The sequence below is a fragment of the Chroicocephalus ridibundus genome, chromosome 6, assembly GCF_963924245.1.
Source record: "Chroicocephalus ridibundus chromosome 6, bChrRid1.1, whole genome shotgun sequence".
Taxonomy (NCBI): domain Eukaryota; kingdom Metazoa; phylum Chordata; class Aves; order Charadriiformes; family Laridae; genus Chroicocephalus; species Chroicocephalus ridibundus.
In genome coordinates this window covers 34,164,100-34,180,733 of record NC_086289.1, presented here as the reverse complement: position 1 = coordinate 34,180,733, position 16,634 = coordinate 34,164,100, and the positions used below count along the sequence as shown (strand labels likewise).

At 44.3% G+C, this 16,634-nt stretch overlaps 1 protein-coding gene across 1 annotated transcript in view; it reads left to right on the top strand.

Moving 5' to 3' along the window:
• Positions 1-16,634, top strand: part of RTKN2 (rhotekin 2) — a 47,961-nt gene that overhangs the window by 1,216 nt on the left and 30,111 nt on the right. The window contains exons 2-3 of the mRNA XM_063337554.1: positions 12,016-12,140; positions 15,098-15,848. Coding sequence (XP_063193624.1) covers positions 15,810-15,848 — 39 coding nt within the window. The 5' untranslated portion in view covers positions 12,016-12,140; positions 15,098-15,809. The remainder of the gene's footprint in view (positions 1-12,015; positions 12,141-15,097; positions 15,849-16,634) is intronic.

Genomic DNA, 16,634 nt, shown 5'->3' with positions numbered 1-16,634 from the left:
AATTTAGCCTCGGGATTTAAGGAGGGGGAGTCAGCAGTAATGGGATTTCCATTTTGAGTATGAGGAACAGATGTCATCGAATCATAGAATGGTTTGGGTCTGATGGAAGTTTTACAGGTCACGTAGTCCAGCGCCCTGCAGTGAGCGGGGACATCTTTAACTGGATCAGGTTGCTCAGAGCCCCGTCCAACCTGACCTTGAATGTTTCCAGGGATAGGGCATGGACCACCCCTCTGGGCAACCTGGGCCAGTGTTTCACCACCCTCATTGTAAAAAATGCCTTCCTTATATCTAATCTGAATCTGTCCTAGATCTAAATCTGCCCTAGATCTACACCAATGTGACTGATGTTAGAGCATGCTGTCAATGGGTCCCCTCAATACGTGAATATGCTTCTAAGCTTTTTTTTTTTATACCACAGGTGTGTGTCTATTTTTACAAATTTTCAGAAACATGAGCAAGGCTGACTGTAGAGCAGCAGCGTTTTTGAGGTAATAGTGAAACATTGCTCTTCTAAAATCTAGTGCTTGAGGCCATAGCGGTAATATGCTGCAGATTTTTTATTTTTTATTGCTGTGGGAGAAAGCACTGCGGTAAAGTTTAGTTCTGTACTAATATATCTGTTCCTTGAGTGCAACATACAGGCAGAGTCCTAAACGCTGAGAAAATCCGCGTGCATTTGATAGATGCCTTTGATGTGATTAAGACATTCCCAGTAAATGATTCACCAGATGGCACATCAAAGGAAGTTACTCAAATTGCATTTCAGAGCTAATCTTTAAAGTGTGTGGGCTACCATCCAGGCTGCAACGTTTTGCATGAGTTAGTTGTCCTGTGTTACCTTGTCTAAATGTGGTGGTTTTCCCTTCTTTTGTCATCAAGCAGTACCAACAACCAGAAGGGAAGTCAGGAGGGAACAGTTTTGAACTGTGCTTGCCTACAAATTTGGGGCTCCTGACTGTTTCTTTGAAGGAGGCTGACGTTGGCAGGACCAGACAGACATATGGATGTGACCCTGGTTTGGTCCCCATTTTCTTGGCTGTTCTCCTCTGTTGTCCATTATCTCTCTCTGTTGTGCCCACTGCCTTCTGACCTTCTCCTCCACATCAGGGGAAGGTATTCAGTGCTGGTGCTCAAAGATGCAGATGAACGCTGTACAAGTGAAGTGAACTTAGCCTGGTGGGAGGCTACCTGAGGCTTCATCCACATTTAAAAGAGCTGACACCCACCCGCCCCCTGCAGCAAGTGGTCTTGGAAACAGAAAATGTTGATGGCTTTGAAGGAGCCCATTGATCTGCAGCATAAGCTATGTGGTTTTGGTCAGTTAGACCTGAAATCCAGCAACCATCTAGCCCCAGCAGTTCTTCTTTCAAGATTTCTCAGGGTTTACTTGCACTCTAAATATTTGTTTTGTTGGATCGGGGTCCAACTCCTTGTCTCTTTGGTTAACTACTCCTGATGCTCCCATTTGGATGTGGAGTTCAGTCCTTCTTTCAGCATTCGGTGAGGAACTGTCTCCCTTTGATATATCAGTAAGCATGCATTTTACAGCGGAGGATGTACATCAGCCATCACACGTCTGAGCTTTGTCCCCCGTGATTTAAATCTGGAGTGGGTAGAATCTTAACACTATCACTTATACAAAGCCCAAATTTACACAGCCATAATGTCTGACTCATCTCTGAAATTTTGCCAAGTGCTGGGGAGGTATTATCCAGTTTGTTTGTATGCATCTCTCTCTTTCAAGATCTCTTTAAACACTTTGCAATAAGATTTCCAGAAGGATAAAAGTTACTTAAATTAAACCAGCATGCACCAACCTGCCTGATGCTGCAAGGAAGGTGGAATATTCAGAATATTCAGCTTTTTTTCCAGGTAGTGATCTGTATCTGCCATACTGGGTCCCGTAGTTGCTGATTTTGGGTGGAGACTGATTATCTGACCTCTTCCTATTTTGAGGGTTCCTACAAGCTTAAAAATCATATTTCAAAAGTGAAGTAAATTTTGTTTGGCTGATAATTCCACTTTACTGAAGGTGGCTAGAAAAGGGAGTTTTATAAAATCAGTTTGCTTTTCAAGAGTTACCCTAGTTGTTTATCTTCTGATTTTTTTTTTTTTCCTAAACAAGGAAAATAGTTGAGTCAGTTTTGTTTTTACTTGCAGTCACATTCCCCTTCAGGCTCGCGATGCTGACACGTTTGTGGGGGCCTTTTTCATGTGGCGTAGAACTGGATTCAGTACGCTCGCTTTGGCTGCATTCAGCAGCCTCTGATTTCCCTTATTTGTTTACTGGTTTGCTTTGAAAAGGGGTGCCAGAAATGTTTGCCTCTTCCCTTCATGCCCGCGCTCCCCACCCAGGTCTTCATTGTGTGATCGAGGCAGTTTATAAGAGACGTGAATGTGCAGAGAGTTTTCTGTTGGGGAAGTTTTACTAAACTATATATGGGTATATAAAGATGGATGCACACGACTGCACATCCGTTACCACTGCATACAGATGGGATTGTGAGTTTGGCTCTGGTAAGTAGCACAGTCCCTCCATTCCGCTGCAAAAGCTGTGCCCGAAATAGGTGTGCCTATTCAGCTCGCTTAATTTGTATGCTGGGAATGCCCTGTTTTTCTCGGTGTTTCAGTGTGAACCACAAATGCACACGATCATTTGAGTTGCTGAAACTTACCTGCATTTAAGATCTTTCTGTTAATTGAGAGGAAGTAACAAGCAAGTAGTAAAATCTAAGGAAAGACGGTATAGAAACTTGAAAGAAGTACTTTAGTGACTTTTACGGTAGTGGTGCCTTGGACTGGGATTCATATTAGCTTTGCATGCAGATATATTCAGGATACATCAAACATACAACCAAGTTTATTTTACTGCCATGGGCACTCATACCCACCCAGTAGGAAAGAGACTTTCGGTGGTGCATTTGTAGCATACTGATTGAGTAACGGGAAGGAGGAGAACATGAATGCACAAATCGGGTTTGTGTGACCGTTTGGTGCTGGTTAGTTGTGGCCTCCTCTTTTGGGGGGGGGACTTCAATCTGATCAGTGAAAGTCAATTTACTGTCTTCTGAAATAAAAAATAAAAAAGGTCAAATCTGTGCTTTCAAATTCGTTTTGTTGTCACAGCAACAAGAGAGGTGCGAGAGCGCTCTTGGTTGTGCAGCAGTATATCCCACCCAGTTTGCAGTCAGCTTCCAGCCTTTCTGCAGATTCTCCGAGCTCATTAGTGTTCCCATGGGTAACCCTTGGCTGGAGCTGACTCCAGAAAGTTGTTTAGCTTTCCTCTTCTCTACCCATACTGTTGCATGCTCTTCTGGGTAAAAAAAGAGAACAAAATGTTCTCTTCCGTGTTGATTTGCACCAGTTAGCCCGTATCTGGTGAGAGTTGCCAGGTGTGAGATGGCTGTGGGCATATTTTCCAAAAGATAGGAGAAGAACAAGTTACTTCAGTCAGTTGGGAGGATAAACAAAATATAACTAACACCTTGAGAGAGAAGAAAAGTTGAGGGGACTTGCCTTCCAACTGACTTACTCTGTCCTGTGCTTATTTTGAAGGGGAAGAGGAACATAACAAGTTTCCAATGCCTTATCCTCAAGGGACGAAAGTCTAAGAGCTAAGTTGTAATGTACATGAGAATGAGCTGGAGCCTTTTAACATAGCTGTCTTGCTCCCACCGTTCACACTGGTGGCCCTTTGAAATCTTCCACAGAGTAGCAGCACCTCTGGCAACAGAGCTCTGGTACTCGGGGACAAGTAACAGCAGCCGAACAGGGTGAGGCCATCACCGGTGGCAGCAAGGGACAAACCCAGCACGGCTCTCTTGGCATAAGCCAGCTCTGTGCAGCACGTGAGTTCCCGTTCGGGTGATAATTGTGGGATTTGCTACCAGACTTATGCACTGCAAGACGACAGAACAGAGCAGAGAGGTGCACAGCAATTGCTGTTCCTAGAGCTTTTCCGAAATGAGATGCAATCTGTAGCAGAAAGGGGGTCATTTGTTTTTGGAAGAAGCTGCCCCACTCAAAAAAAGAGACTGAAAGACAGCAAAAAACATGTCAGAATATCTTTAAAGAAAGATTCCTCCCTACAGCAAAGCTTTTTCCTCATTGGGACTTATTAAAATATAGACATTTTCTCCAAAGGAAAGAAAAGTACAAAGCACGCCATCAAAGCAGAATTTCAAGCTATTTCATTCTCATAGCGTTCTTTCTGCAATGGACACCGGATGGTAAGGAACATCGCTTTTAAAAGTTCATACCACATGCCTTCCACGTTTGAGGAATTGTGTGTGAAATAAATCACACTGATTTCGCAACTCAAAAAAGTGCCCAAAAAGGCCATAAAAGGACTGAGAATTGCCATCTATAACTAATTAGCTGCTTTGGTGCCTAATCCTATGCACTTGGGTTTTAAAAGTTTTTAATTTACATAAGCAGAGACATAAAAAGAAAAGTGTTAAGCTGTGGTGGCAAATTCAGTTCTCTGCCATATCCAAGCACATGGGAGAGCCCTGCGGGCAGGGGGCGCTGTGCTTCCCCATCCCCTCTTCTGCCCCATCCCTGACATCTGTGCCAGGGGCAGACAGGACTCTGCTTTTTGCGTCTTTTGTCAAAGAGGTGAGAGCCGGTTGCCTTTGAAGCAAAAGTATTCTCTTCTCCTGGGGTTTGCACTTGGCTTTGAATAGATGTGTCTGCATCATAGGGAAAGCACAGCAAGTGGCCATGTTCAGTGTTCAGGGGTGGATTATTTTTTAGCCCTGTTTAAAGATCCTTTGTGCAATGGAAGATGATATCAATGTGTTTTTATCTTCCCATGTGGGGAATCCTGTCGGGTGGGAATGTTATGCTGGTGCATCTATATCAAAAATGCACCCTAGTTATACGGAACAAGCGAAAGAAGAGAAAACTGCAAAAAGGAGAAAGTATGGCAGAACTATGTTTCACCTCTTTTGTGGACAAAAGATCCACTAAAGGCCATATGATAGCAGCTCACATCAGAGTTGTCAGGAATATGACAACTAATCTAATCTAATCTAGAGGTTATACTTTAAAGTATAACCTAAGTCAACAAAACATGAAAACAAAGCAGAACACACCAACGACCAACACCAAACCAAACAGGCAAAGCCTCCACCCAGCCCTGCTAGGACAGACACCAAGTATCACATAGGAACACACAAGACAGTTCAGACCTGCATCTTTAATGCCACCTGAAAGTATCTTGATTTTGTTGGATGTTTAGGGACAATTTGCTTCTTCTATTCCTTCATGCTTTCTCCTTTTTCCCCTTTTCTCCTCTTTTCCGATAATTATACCAGCAGTTCATTTTCTAGTTTGTATTACATGTAAAGGTCTGGGGGGTCAACTATTGCTGTGCTGGGAGAAGGACTGGTAAGCTGGATGTTCCTGCAACTGGGCAGGACACCGAATGGGGGGAATTAATGGGGCTTTCAAAGTCACTGGAGAGGGATTCACTTAAACCAACAGGCTTTCTGTATGCTGAAGAGAAGGAGGACACGATCTACAATAAAGGCACAGACTTAGAAGGAAAGTACAGAGTACTTTTTAATTCCTAAGCGCTAGTGAGATGAAAGAGCCTGGTTCTCTCTGGTGTTTTAGCTTCGCTGGCAATATTCAGTATTCATGTCGCAGTCAAGCAACAGCTCAAACCGAGCAAGAAGAGCAACATAGACTGCACAGCCGTCCTGAAGTCCTTTGCCTCTTCCGCAACAGGTTGCATGTACCAAGGACAGAAATTTGTTACACACAGAGAGGGAAATTCACCTGAGCACATAGGACCGGTATGAAGGCAAGGCATCAGTTGTCCCTTGTTGCAGCCCTGCTCTCGTCTGAATGGTACTTACTGTGGGAGTGTTAGGTGCTAGCTTGCTGCAGAAACAGGCCTTTAGTTACACCTGGTATTTTGTGCCAAATGGCCTGTGTTAGAACAATGTCTTGTGTAGTGCAAAATGAGGCATGACTTCATTGTCCTTCAAAGGACAATTTTATTTTTGCTGTTATAATGCATGCTACCCTTTGTAATTGCTAAATCTGCAGTGCTCAGAGCAAGGTGATGGATCAACTTTAATATTTACCACTTTGAAGGCACTGACTGTGAGCACGTGAGAAGGTTCACCTAAGGGTTTTATGCACAAAGCAGATTCTTTTCAAAAGAAGGCTTTGAAGTCAATGACATGTTCTCATTCACAGGGGCTAAAAAGTGCAATGAACTAAAGATATATATGCACGTAGCAAACAAACAGACAACACCGTGCTCTAGCTCATTTTAACAGGTATGTATCCTTGGAAAAAATTAAATAAGTAAAAGGCACAGTTCTTGGGAAATATGGTGCTCCTGCCACTGCCACATCTGCAATGAAAACATGGGAACACTTATAATTTGAAAGATAAGCTAACAGCTGATATGTAAAAAGATTCCCCAAACCAGATGTTTTCACATACACGTCTGTACTTCAGGCAGTAGGTCTTGAAGGCTGTGTGACCAGACACTTCTACCTCCAGATGAAGCTGGAAAGTGGAAGAATGAGTCTTCACCAAAGGAAAACAAAAAAGTGCTGTGGTGTAGTGCTTTCTATCTTTTCCTCAAATTTCCCACCTCCAGATGGCTGTTAACTTTATACAATTTGCAGCCGAGGATCCTCCCACAGGGAGCAGGAACAAAGCCCAAAGCGATTCTGTCCAAATGGGGCTTGCTCCCATCTCCAGATTGACTAATTCCTGTGTTAAACTCAGGTGAGCCATCCCGGTATGTGAAATTTCCCCTGCTGTTTCTCTCCAAGGATTACATGAAAGCTGCCGTGCTACCCAGGATTCAAGTTGGGGCATGTTGTCAGCTTCCCATTCCCTGCTCAAACATTTTATCCTAAACTCAGTAAATTTAGTTCAGAAATGCCTAGAGGTGGAACCATTAGCAACAAGAGAATGATTCGTCCTTTACAAAAATCAGAGCCCTCAGAGACGTAGCCCGAAGAAGCCTGTTTGCTATGGATGACTTTCCAGCCAACTATCGAGACGACTGCCACTAAAATTCAGTTGGCGGCACATAAACCAATATGGTGCCAATTATGTATGAAATTTATTACCCCTAAAATGATCAAGGATGTAGTTGTTCTCCACCAGCATAGCCATGCCACGTAGTAAGACAATTTAGAAGGAACGCCTAAAAATTTGTGCAGCTGAGGTTGGCGATGAGAAAAACCTGTTGAGATTAGTAGCGTGTGTACTGCCTGCATGAGAGCTGCCAGCCAAGTGCTGGGTGTTTCAGTGCCTGTTGGTGCCAATTGGCTGTTTAAATCAATTCAGCCGGAGCATCTACTTGTCTGTGTAGCAGGCAGATGTGACAACACACCTATGTGTGTAAAAGAACATGTCCCTCGCTAGAAGTATGGAGAAAGAGGTATGTTTGGGGAGAGACTTAGAGCAATGCAAAGGGCAGCTGAGGAGCAACAACCCGCTCATGCCTTTCGCAGCTCCCTCCTGGGCTGGTGTTTTAAAGGTGGAAGTTCATACGGGTCTGGAAGAGACTGCATGACAGAGCAGGGGCATTTTTCAAAAATTCAGACTGTAGTGTGAGAGTCCACGCTGTGAAATAAACCAAGTAAAAATGGTCTTCCTGTTAGGTAGTGGCTTCCTTTTGCTTGTGTTTTCCCCTCCCAAAATCTAATGCCTGTATATGTACATAGGATGACTCAGTGTTGCAGAGGTTGTTGATGGACGGGGTCAGAGAAGCCGTTCCCGAGTAGGGAAAGAATAAGAGAAAGCAGAGATTTTAACTTGTTGGTTAAAACTGCCTATTGCAGGCCTGTGTGCACAAACGCTGTTTGCACAAACATAATTGGGAATTACCTTAAAAAGGTGATCCTCTGTGTCCCAGATCCGATTTGGGTAACTTCCCCTCTACGTTAGCTGCTTAAAGAACCTGTTATAAAAAATGTACTTGCTGTTTGTTGGGTTTTCTTTAAACACCCTATTTACATTTTGATGACACTGTACAAACACATGGTTAGAATCAAGTGCTAGAAATAGCTTCCTAGAACTCAATTTGGTTTTAAAAATAAGCAAGTAAATATGTGCATGTGTGTAAGCCATCCATGCGTCCAGGCAGAAATAGTTATTTTTATTCTTCCAGATGATATTCTCTGTAAAAACACGAGATGCTATTTGTTGTCACCATTATTTATAATTTAAAATGCTAACAGTGACATGAAGTGGTGTCTCAGCTCATTTAACAGGCTGGGAAACACTTAGAAGGATGATTGAAATCTGTGACAAACCAACCTCAGGCAAATTGTAGTTACTCTCATTCACTATTCAACCTCTGCTTTTTCATAATGGTGGGTAAAAATGGGTCATTTTATTAGGCAAAAAATACTATCAGTAGCAAGAAATGTTTCCGTCTCACATTGAGGAGAACAGAGGTATAGCCCAATGTCGTCCCCTCCCTGGGGTTTGACTTCAAGGGAAACGGGAGTAACAGGAAAAAAAAGCGGGATTGGCTTCCCGCAGTGAAACCGTGGTGAGCTTGGAGAAGGCATGCCGCCTGGCACCTCGGCTGCGGGGCGTTCACGGGGCCTTTGCAGCAAGTTTCTCGCCTTAGACCTTTCTACCTCAGGAAAAAAGATATTTTAGTCCCTCTTACATGTGACTGGACAATTTTGATCCAACACTGGAGTGATTCAGCAAAAAATCATCACCTGTATAAAAGACGTAGTCTCCGACACTGGGCTTGTTCCCAGGAACAGCCTCACGTCCCTGCGCGGGGTCCCAGAATTGGCCGTGCTTTTTGTTGCATTATGGCTCTTTTGAGGTTTTGTGGAGGCAAGTTATTTCATGACAAATGCTTTTGGCTGCATTATGGCTCTTTTGAGGTTTCGTGGAGGCGAGTTATTTCACAGTGCTATTGCACTCGGAGGGGGAGAGGGAAAGGCACTGCTTTGACTCTGGTCACCGCTGGCAGGAGAAAACCACAGCCCAGTTTGGATTTAGGGGGAAGTTTGGTGGAGACACAGGTACTAGGGATGCTTGGAATGGAAAATTAATGGGGAGTTCTAAAAATTTAAATCATTTTATCTCCACGGATGTATTTCTTTAATCTAAGCACTTGAGTGCTTACAAACCGCTCAATAGTTTTTCGGTATCTATTTCTGTGAGAAAGAGGACATAATTGCAAGCCATAATTGCAAGACCAGAGGCTTAAAACCTCTGATGGAAATTTTCAACCACAAATGGTTATTATGTTGCTTTTTAAAAGTGTATTGACAGTAATGAGATATTCTTTGGTTTTTACTGTGTTATTTTCATGAAATAACATTTGCCTTAATCCTTCTTGTTTTGATTCTCTCTCTTTCTTGGCCTGATGGGTATGACAAATGCCCGTTTATGCAGCTGGTACCCAACTCAGGACTTAGAAAAATGCAGAAAAAACATAGTTTTGTGACAAGGCAGGAAGAACTACAGAGCTATAGATGGTTATAGCACTAAGTGTAGCTGGGAAGAGACAAACCAATTGATTACCGATGAGAAACATTTCTTAGAGCAAAGGGAGAGTTTGCAGTAAACTGCAGATTCCTACGCACACCCCTTTGAATATCCTCCCTGAGAGAGGGTCAAAACAATCCAAAAAGCGTGTGAAATGCAAAGAAGTAGTGTTTGATTCACTAGTCCTGCCAGACATGGGCTATTGTGATTTGGGACAACAGCTGTCACCTCCAAACGTGCCTTGGTAAGGGACAGTGGCTGTTCACTTCCTTAGCAATGCTGCTGTGCAAGGGGACCTTGAACACCTGTGGCTGCCCAGAGGGTGGCTTACGCTGCTCGGCCTCAAGACCACATCGCTGTGCCATTTTTCTTTCCCTGGATCCCTATACTCCGGTACGTGGGAAAAATCAGACCAGACTACAAACTCACTTCAGGCAGAGACCACTTGCAAAGCACTGTATTCTGCAGAGATATTCTAAACCGTATGGAAGAGAGACCGTCTGCAAATACTCAGCCTGTATCCACCATCAGACAGCAAATCTGATGCCCATCCCAAGAGCTAACTGGAGAATCACAGAATCACAGAATCGTAGGGTTGGAAAGGACCTCTGGAGATCATCTAGTCCAACCCCTCTGCCAGAGCAGGGTCACCTAGAGAATCTCTCCTTTTTCCTGGGACAATGCTTCCAGAATCAGGCTTACCTCTGCTCTCCCAGCAACGGGATGGTGGTCCTCTGGCTATCAAAAGGAAGGTGATTTTCTGTCGTTATTTTCTCATATAGGAGTTTATTTTTAGATTTATGACACTCTCAGTGCACTTACTCCCTGTTTCAAATTCAAAATGGCAATCCATTTAAATGATCCAGTGACTTTTCACCTGCCTGTGCAAGATCAATTAGGAAAAATCATAACAGGCCTGACCCTAAAACCAGAACATATAGTGCCTAGTTAGATTCTCCTGTGACACAAACAGCAGGCTGCCCAGCCAACATTTGGGTGGATGGATATTTTATATGCCAAACGTCACCTGCAGTAAATGCACAAGAAATCAAAGCAGGACTGTATACCCAACAGAGAAATCCCAGTATAAAGGTATGATATGGGAGTGTAGAGAGTAGAACCTCTAAGAAATCCTTTTCGTACTGAACATCCCTTTGATATTGAGCAGCCGAAAGGACCTCTCTGGGTTTACACAGCCGTATCATTTTTGTATGACCACGATTTCTGTGTGTGTGTGTGTGTAAATGTCCCCCTATTAGCAGTGTATCCAAGTAGCCAATTTCAACCGACTTCGATGTTGAAAAGAATTAAAGATAATTTCATGCCTTCAACTGCTGTGGAGATAGGAGGTCACATAGAAAAGAGAGACCATACACATTTCTAAAATTATGCTTTGTTAGACACCGGGTGTCCACATAAAGTGTCTTCTCAGATGGAGGAAGGCTTCTAGTGAAGCTATCGATCACCTCTGAGGATCCTTGTCCAACAGGATACTTTTGATGGGGTTGATTCTGTACTTATGCGGAGACCACGTGTGAATTGGCTTCAAAACCAATGCCCCTGGCCTCCCAAGCAGAAACAGAAGAATACATGGGACTGGTCTATCTCAGTTAACCACGCTTCATAACTTATCTCGTGCATGAGCAGCTTTCAGATACAGAGGATCATCAAACTGTGTTTGATTTTTAAGGTTTTCAGGTTTTATCTCAGAAATTGTTTTCCAAATTCACATGGGGATGGCTTTTTAGTAACTTACTATTTCTGTTATGAAATGTATTTTGAGTGCATATCTCATATATGATTATTTAAAAGAGGCTACAGTAATTTAATCTGGAGGTATTTCAAGATGATATCAACATCAGGAGCGCTGGGAAGAGCCAGTTTCTGGACTCTTATCTGGAAAAAGAAAAAACAATTACTGTGCTTTTTCAGCCTTTTACAGTTTCTCTTAGAAATTCTACAGGAATATACAACAATCAACAAAATAGTTCATTGAAGCACCTGGTTATCAATATTTTGTTGACGGTGCCATAAATATTATAGGAAAGCATCGCACAGAGACATGGCCCCAGTGCCATTTGGAGCACTAGAGCAGTTGAAGGAGGACTGCATAATGTTAAAAAGCCTTGAGCAGAAGATGAGCAAGCTCTCAGGGTAAAACTAATCTGAGAAGACCTGAAATAATAAGAGTTTACTCTAAGCTAGTCTGCCCCCCCGTGTCTAATTATCAGAAAGGTAAGGATGATGCATCCTACCTAATTTAGGCACCTGCACATTTTAGGATGATGTCTTCATTGACTGACTCCATGACTACCTTAGAGAAGATACCTACTTCAGGCTGCTCAGTTAGGTAAAATGGAGCCTACAAACTTTTCTCTTGCTATTGCTTTAACCTTGTTAGGGTTAGGCTTTACCTCACTGTCATTGGCCAGATGATTAATTTTCGCCTTATCTAATCAAAACTGAAGCAGAAGCGCATGACAGTAAGGGTCCCATATTTAATTTGTTTTGTAGGACTACATGTTGACCTTCTGCCCAACTAAGCAAAAGGAAAGACTTCAACTGACCTCAGCAGGCTGGAATGGAGAAATGAGGTACCAAGGTTAATAATTCTGCCTTTTAACTTATCCCTGGCTTTGGTAAGTATGCAGGTAAACACCCTAAATTCTAGAGTCCCTGCCCATTTAACTGATCTATAATGGTCACATGTCATGGTAATCAAAGTCAGTGGCAATCAATGGCAACAGTTTGCTTTTCAGTTTAAAATCAAATAAGTAGAAGTCAGTTATAAAAAGCTTTGCGAATTCTTTTTCATGCGTCCAGTACAAATCTTCACATATTTCCATTTAAGATAAATCTGAATAGGAATTGAATAGATTTCTACTGGCACACTCTGATGATATTCAAGGAGTAGGTGTAGCAAGCTGTGGGAACTAAGAAATTAAGAAAAATATTGCACTGCTGTCGAGAGTAGGTGTAGACATTTTGTACCTGCTAAACCAAAATGATGGGCCTAACATTTAAAATAATATGCTGATGTAACTCTCGAGCAGAACAGTGATTTAGATAGACAATGATCTTTCCTCTGCTATCCAGTTTCCCTAATACTAGAAGGAAGCCAAATGCTCTGCAGTGCAAATAGAGTGGCAAATAAAAGGATGGTGTGAAGGTGTGATTCATCTGAAAAAAATGTTTCATTTAGGAAACCCCAGAAGGCCAGATATAGATCCCCTGTTTAATTCACCCTACCCCCTTCTGGCTTCTCTGCACTAGCGCAGCAGTGACTGCGCAGGGTTCTCCTTGTTTTGTAGGTTGTGCCTTGGGTTTCTTTGCCCTTCGGTGGAGGCTTGTCTGGAGAAGAAAACACGGTTACAATGCTTCTTTTTTATCGCTGCTGTCGCTGGGATTACTCTTAAATTAGGGAGAATAGTTGCTAGCTGAATTCCAAGTCTCTAGATAATACAGATGGCATAAAGCCTTTTACATTTCAAATTAGTATGTGTGCTGCAACAGCAAGACAGCGTCGCTGGAGTTGGGCTTGGAGTGCAGAGAGAACATCTCACCTCGTGCAACACCTGCAGAAATGCTGCTTAAAGCCTCAGTCTCATGTTCCCTTAAGAGAAAGGACTAAAAGTTCAATGAAATGTTTAATTTTTTAATTAAGCATCTGACAGATCAACTGAAGTAGGAAGCTTGATTTTTTATAAAGAAAAAACCTAACACCTCTAGGGAGTGAATGCAAAAGAGAACCAAAGCAGAAGCAGGTGCAAGAACGTGAAAAGTCAGACTTTGCAGTAACATGTTTCTAATGTAGTGGAAAACTGGGCATTTGAACCAGCTCAAGAGCTGATATGCACTGAGCTTGAGAAGATAACCATTCGTGTTAATTAGGGCCGAGTCCTACACGTTTAACTCCCACTGATTTCTTAAGGGTTCCAATTCCAGTCAATGTCAGTAGGAATGTGTAAGGGCTGCAGACACGGGCTGTTTACACTCTTAGTAGTCACATTTTGGGACTTATTAAGACTAGGATTTGCTGAACAGACTGTACTGCAAAACCATGCTAATTAGCATCTAAAATTCTTGGAAAGCTGCCATGGATTCCTGGGAGCTGTCTCCACCAACAGCTTTAGAGATGCGGATTGCCTGAAATAGGCTGGGGCATAACTTGTCCTTTTGCAGGGATTTTTATTGCATCCACGTAGCCACCCTGGCTTTTGACAAAACCCTTTTGGTGCACACCTGCGACAGCTCTTCTTGGTAGTCTCGCAGGGAGCCTTTCTAGAAAACTTAATGCAGCAGGGTTTTTTCTAGAGTCTAACCTGAACTGCTTGGAATGGTGCTGGGTGGAAAGTGTTTCAGCGCGTCTTTTTTACATGTTGTATTAGTTTTCTGTGGTAGCGCACTATCTTGTGAGTTGGTGAATGAGTTTTTGGTAAAGCATAATTACTGTGATTCTGTCCTTATTTGTTTTTCTCTATGGTAAGGCTATCATTTTACATAAAACTCACCAGACATTGATACTTGTTTTGACCGGAGCTCCTCCTCACTGACTTTGGTCAAGCATTGATTCCACAACAATGCAGTTCAGTTAACTTGAGACTTTCACTTGTTTGGTTTCAGTTCCAGGAATGATCTCTCCATGACGTGTTCCTGTTTCTAGTTTTCCTCTGCAGCCCACGAAATTACGTGGAGATTTTTGAGGTTCAAATCCCATCCCTGACTAATTCAGGAGAGGCCAGACCATACCTTAAGAGATATGCCTTACTGTGACGCAAAAGGGCACTCTGATCTGGCATCTCGTGTTCTCCCCTCTTGATGGGTCTCTCTTGGTGTGTCTGAAATCCTGAATTCTGTAGCTGAGACGGGAACACGAGGCTCCCGGTTGGAAGCATGAAGCACTAGAATCACATGGAGACTTTCCTTTCAATCTCCCTCAAACCCTCTCTTAGATATCTTGGCTGTCCATATGCAGCTTGTAAGGGTTGTACCTTGATCAAGCAAAAGCCTTTTGGCTCCCTGATGGGTTTCTCCACTGGATGTAGCACAGAAAGACTTCTTTTGAGAAAGTCACAGGGGGGAGTATCTAAAAAAGAGAAAAAAATGTAGTGTCTATAAATATATAACCTAGGGCAGGGCAAGCCAGTTGTGGCACGTGTCCTGCCAGTGGTACACAGAAGGCTTCAGGATGGTAGGAAGATATTTCATGAATATCTGAATGTCTCCTTACCCTCAGGAATGTGGCCCAAGGCGGAGACAGGAACTGCTGAACAGCTGCTGCTGCCATCTGTGTCTCGGGGTGAGATTCAAACACTTTGGAGGGAAGCAGAGCTCCCTGTCCTCTGCTTTCCACCTTTGGTCTGGAAGTTCATGATTTTCCTTGAAGGCTAGCCCCCTGTGTTTGTGCCCCAGGTGTAAATGCGAGGGGGCAAACAGCGGCCAAGCACCTACGCGAAATCCTAATGAATCAACGAGGCTCTTCAAATCTTCCCTTCTAACTGCATTTTCTTGTATTGTAAATAAGCATATGTTAGCCAGGAGACTTCTGTCTTCTGCAGAAAGCTGTTAGCAACACTGTATGTCTCACTCGTTCCAGCACATTTTCCTTCTGGCAAATGCTGACAGCTGCGTGGGAAGCAGCGAGGCTCCGTGCCGGTGACCGCCACCCGCCCGGGAGGGAGGCAGGCGGCGCGCCGGGAGGCCGGGGGGATGGCAGACACCGCTCTGGCGCGTTGGCTGGACCCGCTGAAGACACCCAGAGCTGCGCGACCGGCAGCAGCGGACAGAGATGGCTCCCGTTCCTCTACGCTCAACCCAATGAATAATTAATGCCCTTTTCATATAAAATAGCATAATGTACTTTTCTCAGTGCGCGCTACTAGCACAGCTACGGATTCTATTAAAGCTGTGTAATTAAATGAACTGCAGGAAACCAAGGAAACGGTTTAGAATTCGTGGCTACAGCTCGTTTAAAGAACATTCACCAGAGCGCAGCGGCACCGGCCCGCTCCAGAGAAGTAAGTTAACGAGGGACGACGAAACCGGGGGCCCAGCAAGGTATTGTCTTAAAATTGATCGTCCAGCACTGTCCGGGCTACGCGGCGTGGGGCGAACACACGTTTACGGGCGCTATCAGGCCGGTGATTCCGCCGGGGCGGCCGCTCTCCCGCCTGTCGCGCTGCTGTCGCGCCGGGGCGGCCGAAGCCCGCGGGGCGCCGCAAAGCGCGGACGTCCCCGGGCTGCGGTGGGCGGGGCGGCGGCGGCCGTTGCGGGAGTTTTGAACGGCGGCGGCGGCGGCGCTGAGGAGGATGCGGCCGTGTCGGACGGGCGCCGGCGGACAGGGGCCGGTGAGCCGCGGCCGGGGGGCGGTGTGGGGCGGGGGGCGGACCGAGGCCGCCCGGGGCCGCCCCAGGTGCCGGCCGTTAACGGCTGCGAGCGGGCGGGGTGTGGCGGGGCCCGGCACCCCCAGCTCGGCGCGTCCCCTGGAGCTGCGGAGCGGGCCCGGCGGAGTGATTCTTTCTCGCTCTTTAATCTTTTAGACACCGATTTTGCTGTTAATCGGGTTTTTAAAAACGTCGAATCGCTTAAAAACCTGGGTTAGCTGAAGTCAGCCGTGTCTGTAAATCAACTGGCTGTCAACTGCAACAAACGCTCGTCCCTGTCTCTGGCTTAGGGAAGTCCCCGAGCTCGTATTTTGGCTTCACAGCCTCCGTTTTAGAAGAATACACGCTGCCTGACTAATTTCTTATTTTAAGGAAAGACGGTAGGCCTGCGGTGGTTTAGATTTAAGCCTCTGGGGTAATAAATCAAAAGTGTTCCTTGGAATAAGGTTCTGAAAGCCTGTATTTAAGATATCAATTAAATAAAATGAAATTTCAGTTTGTCCTGCCTTCAGCAGTATCCCGTTCCCTTTTCTTAGCTGCTGTTTTTGGATTTTTGTTTGTTTGTTTTATGACTCCGTCACCTATGTAAAACTAGAAATCCTTTAAAAATTTGTATATTCTAGGTATGCTTAGGTGGGGAATACAAAAAGACTTTCCGAAAGCATTGCTTAGGCAGTTCCTGAGTACAGGGCTGAACATCTCCACAGCTGTTAGTAATCTTGCCTGGGTTGTGCTGCTGCTGGTGGGGGA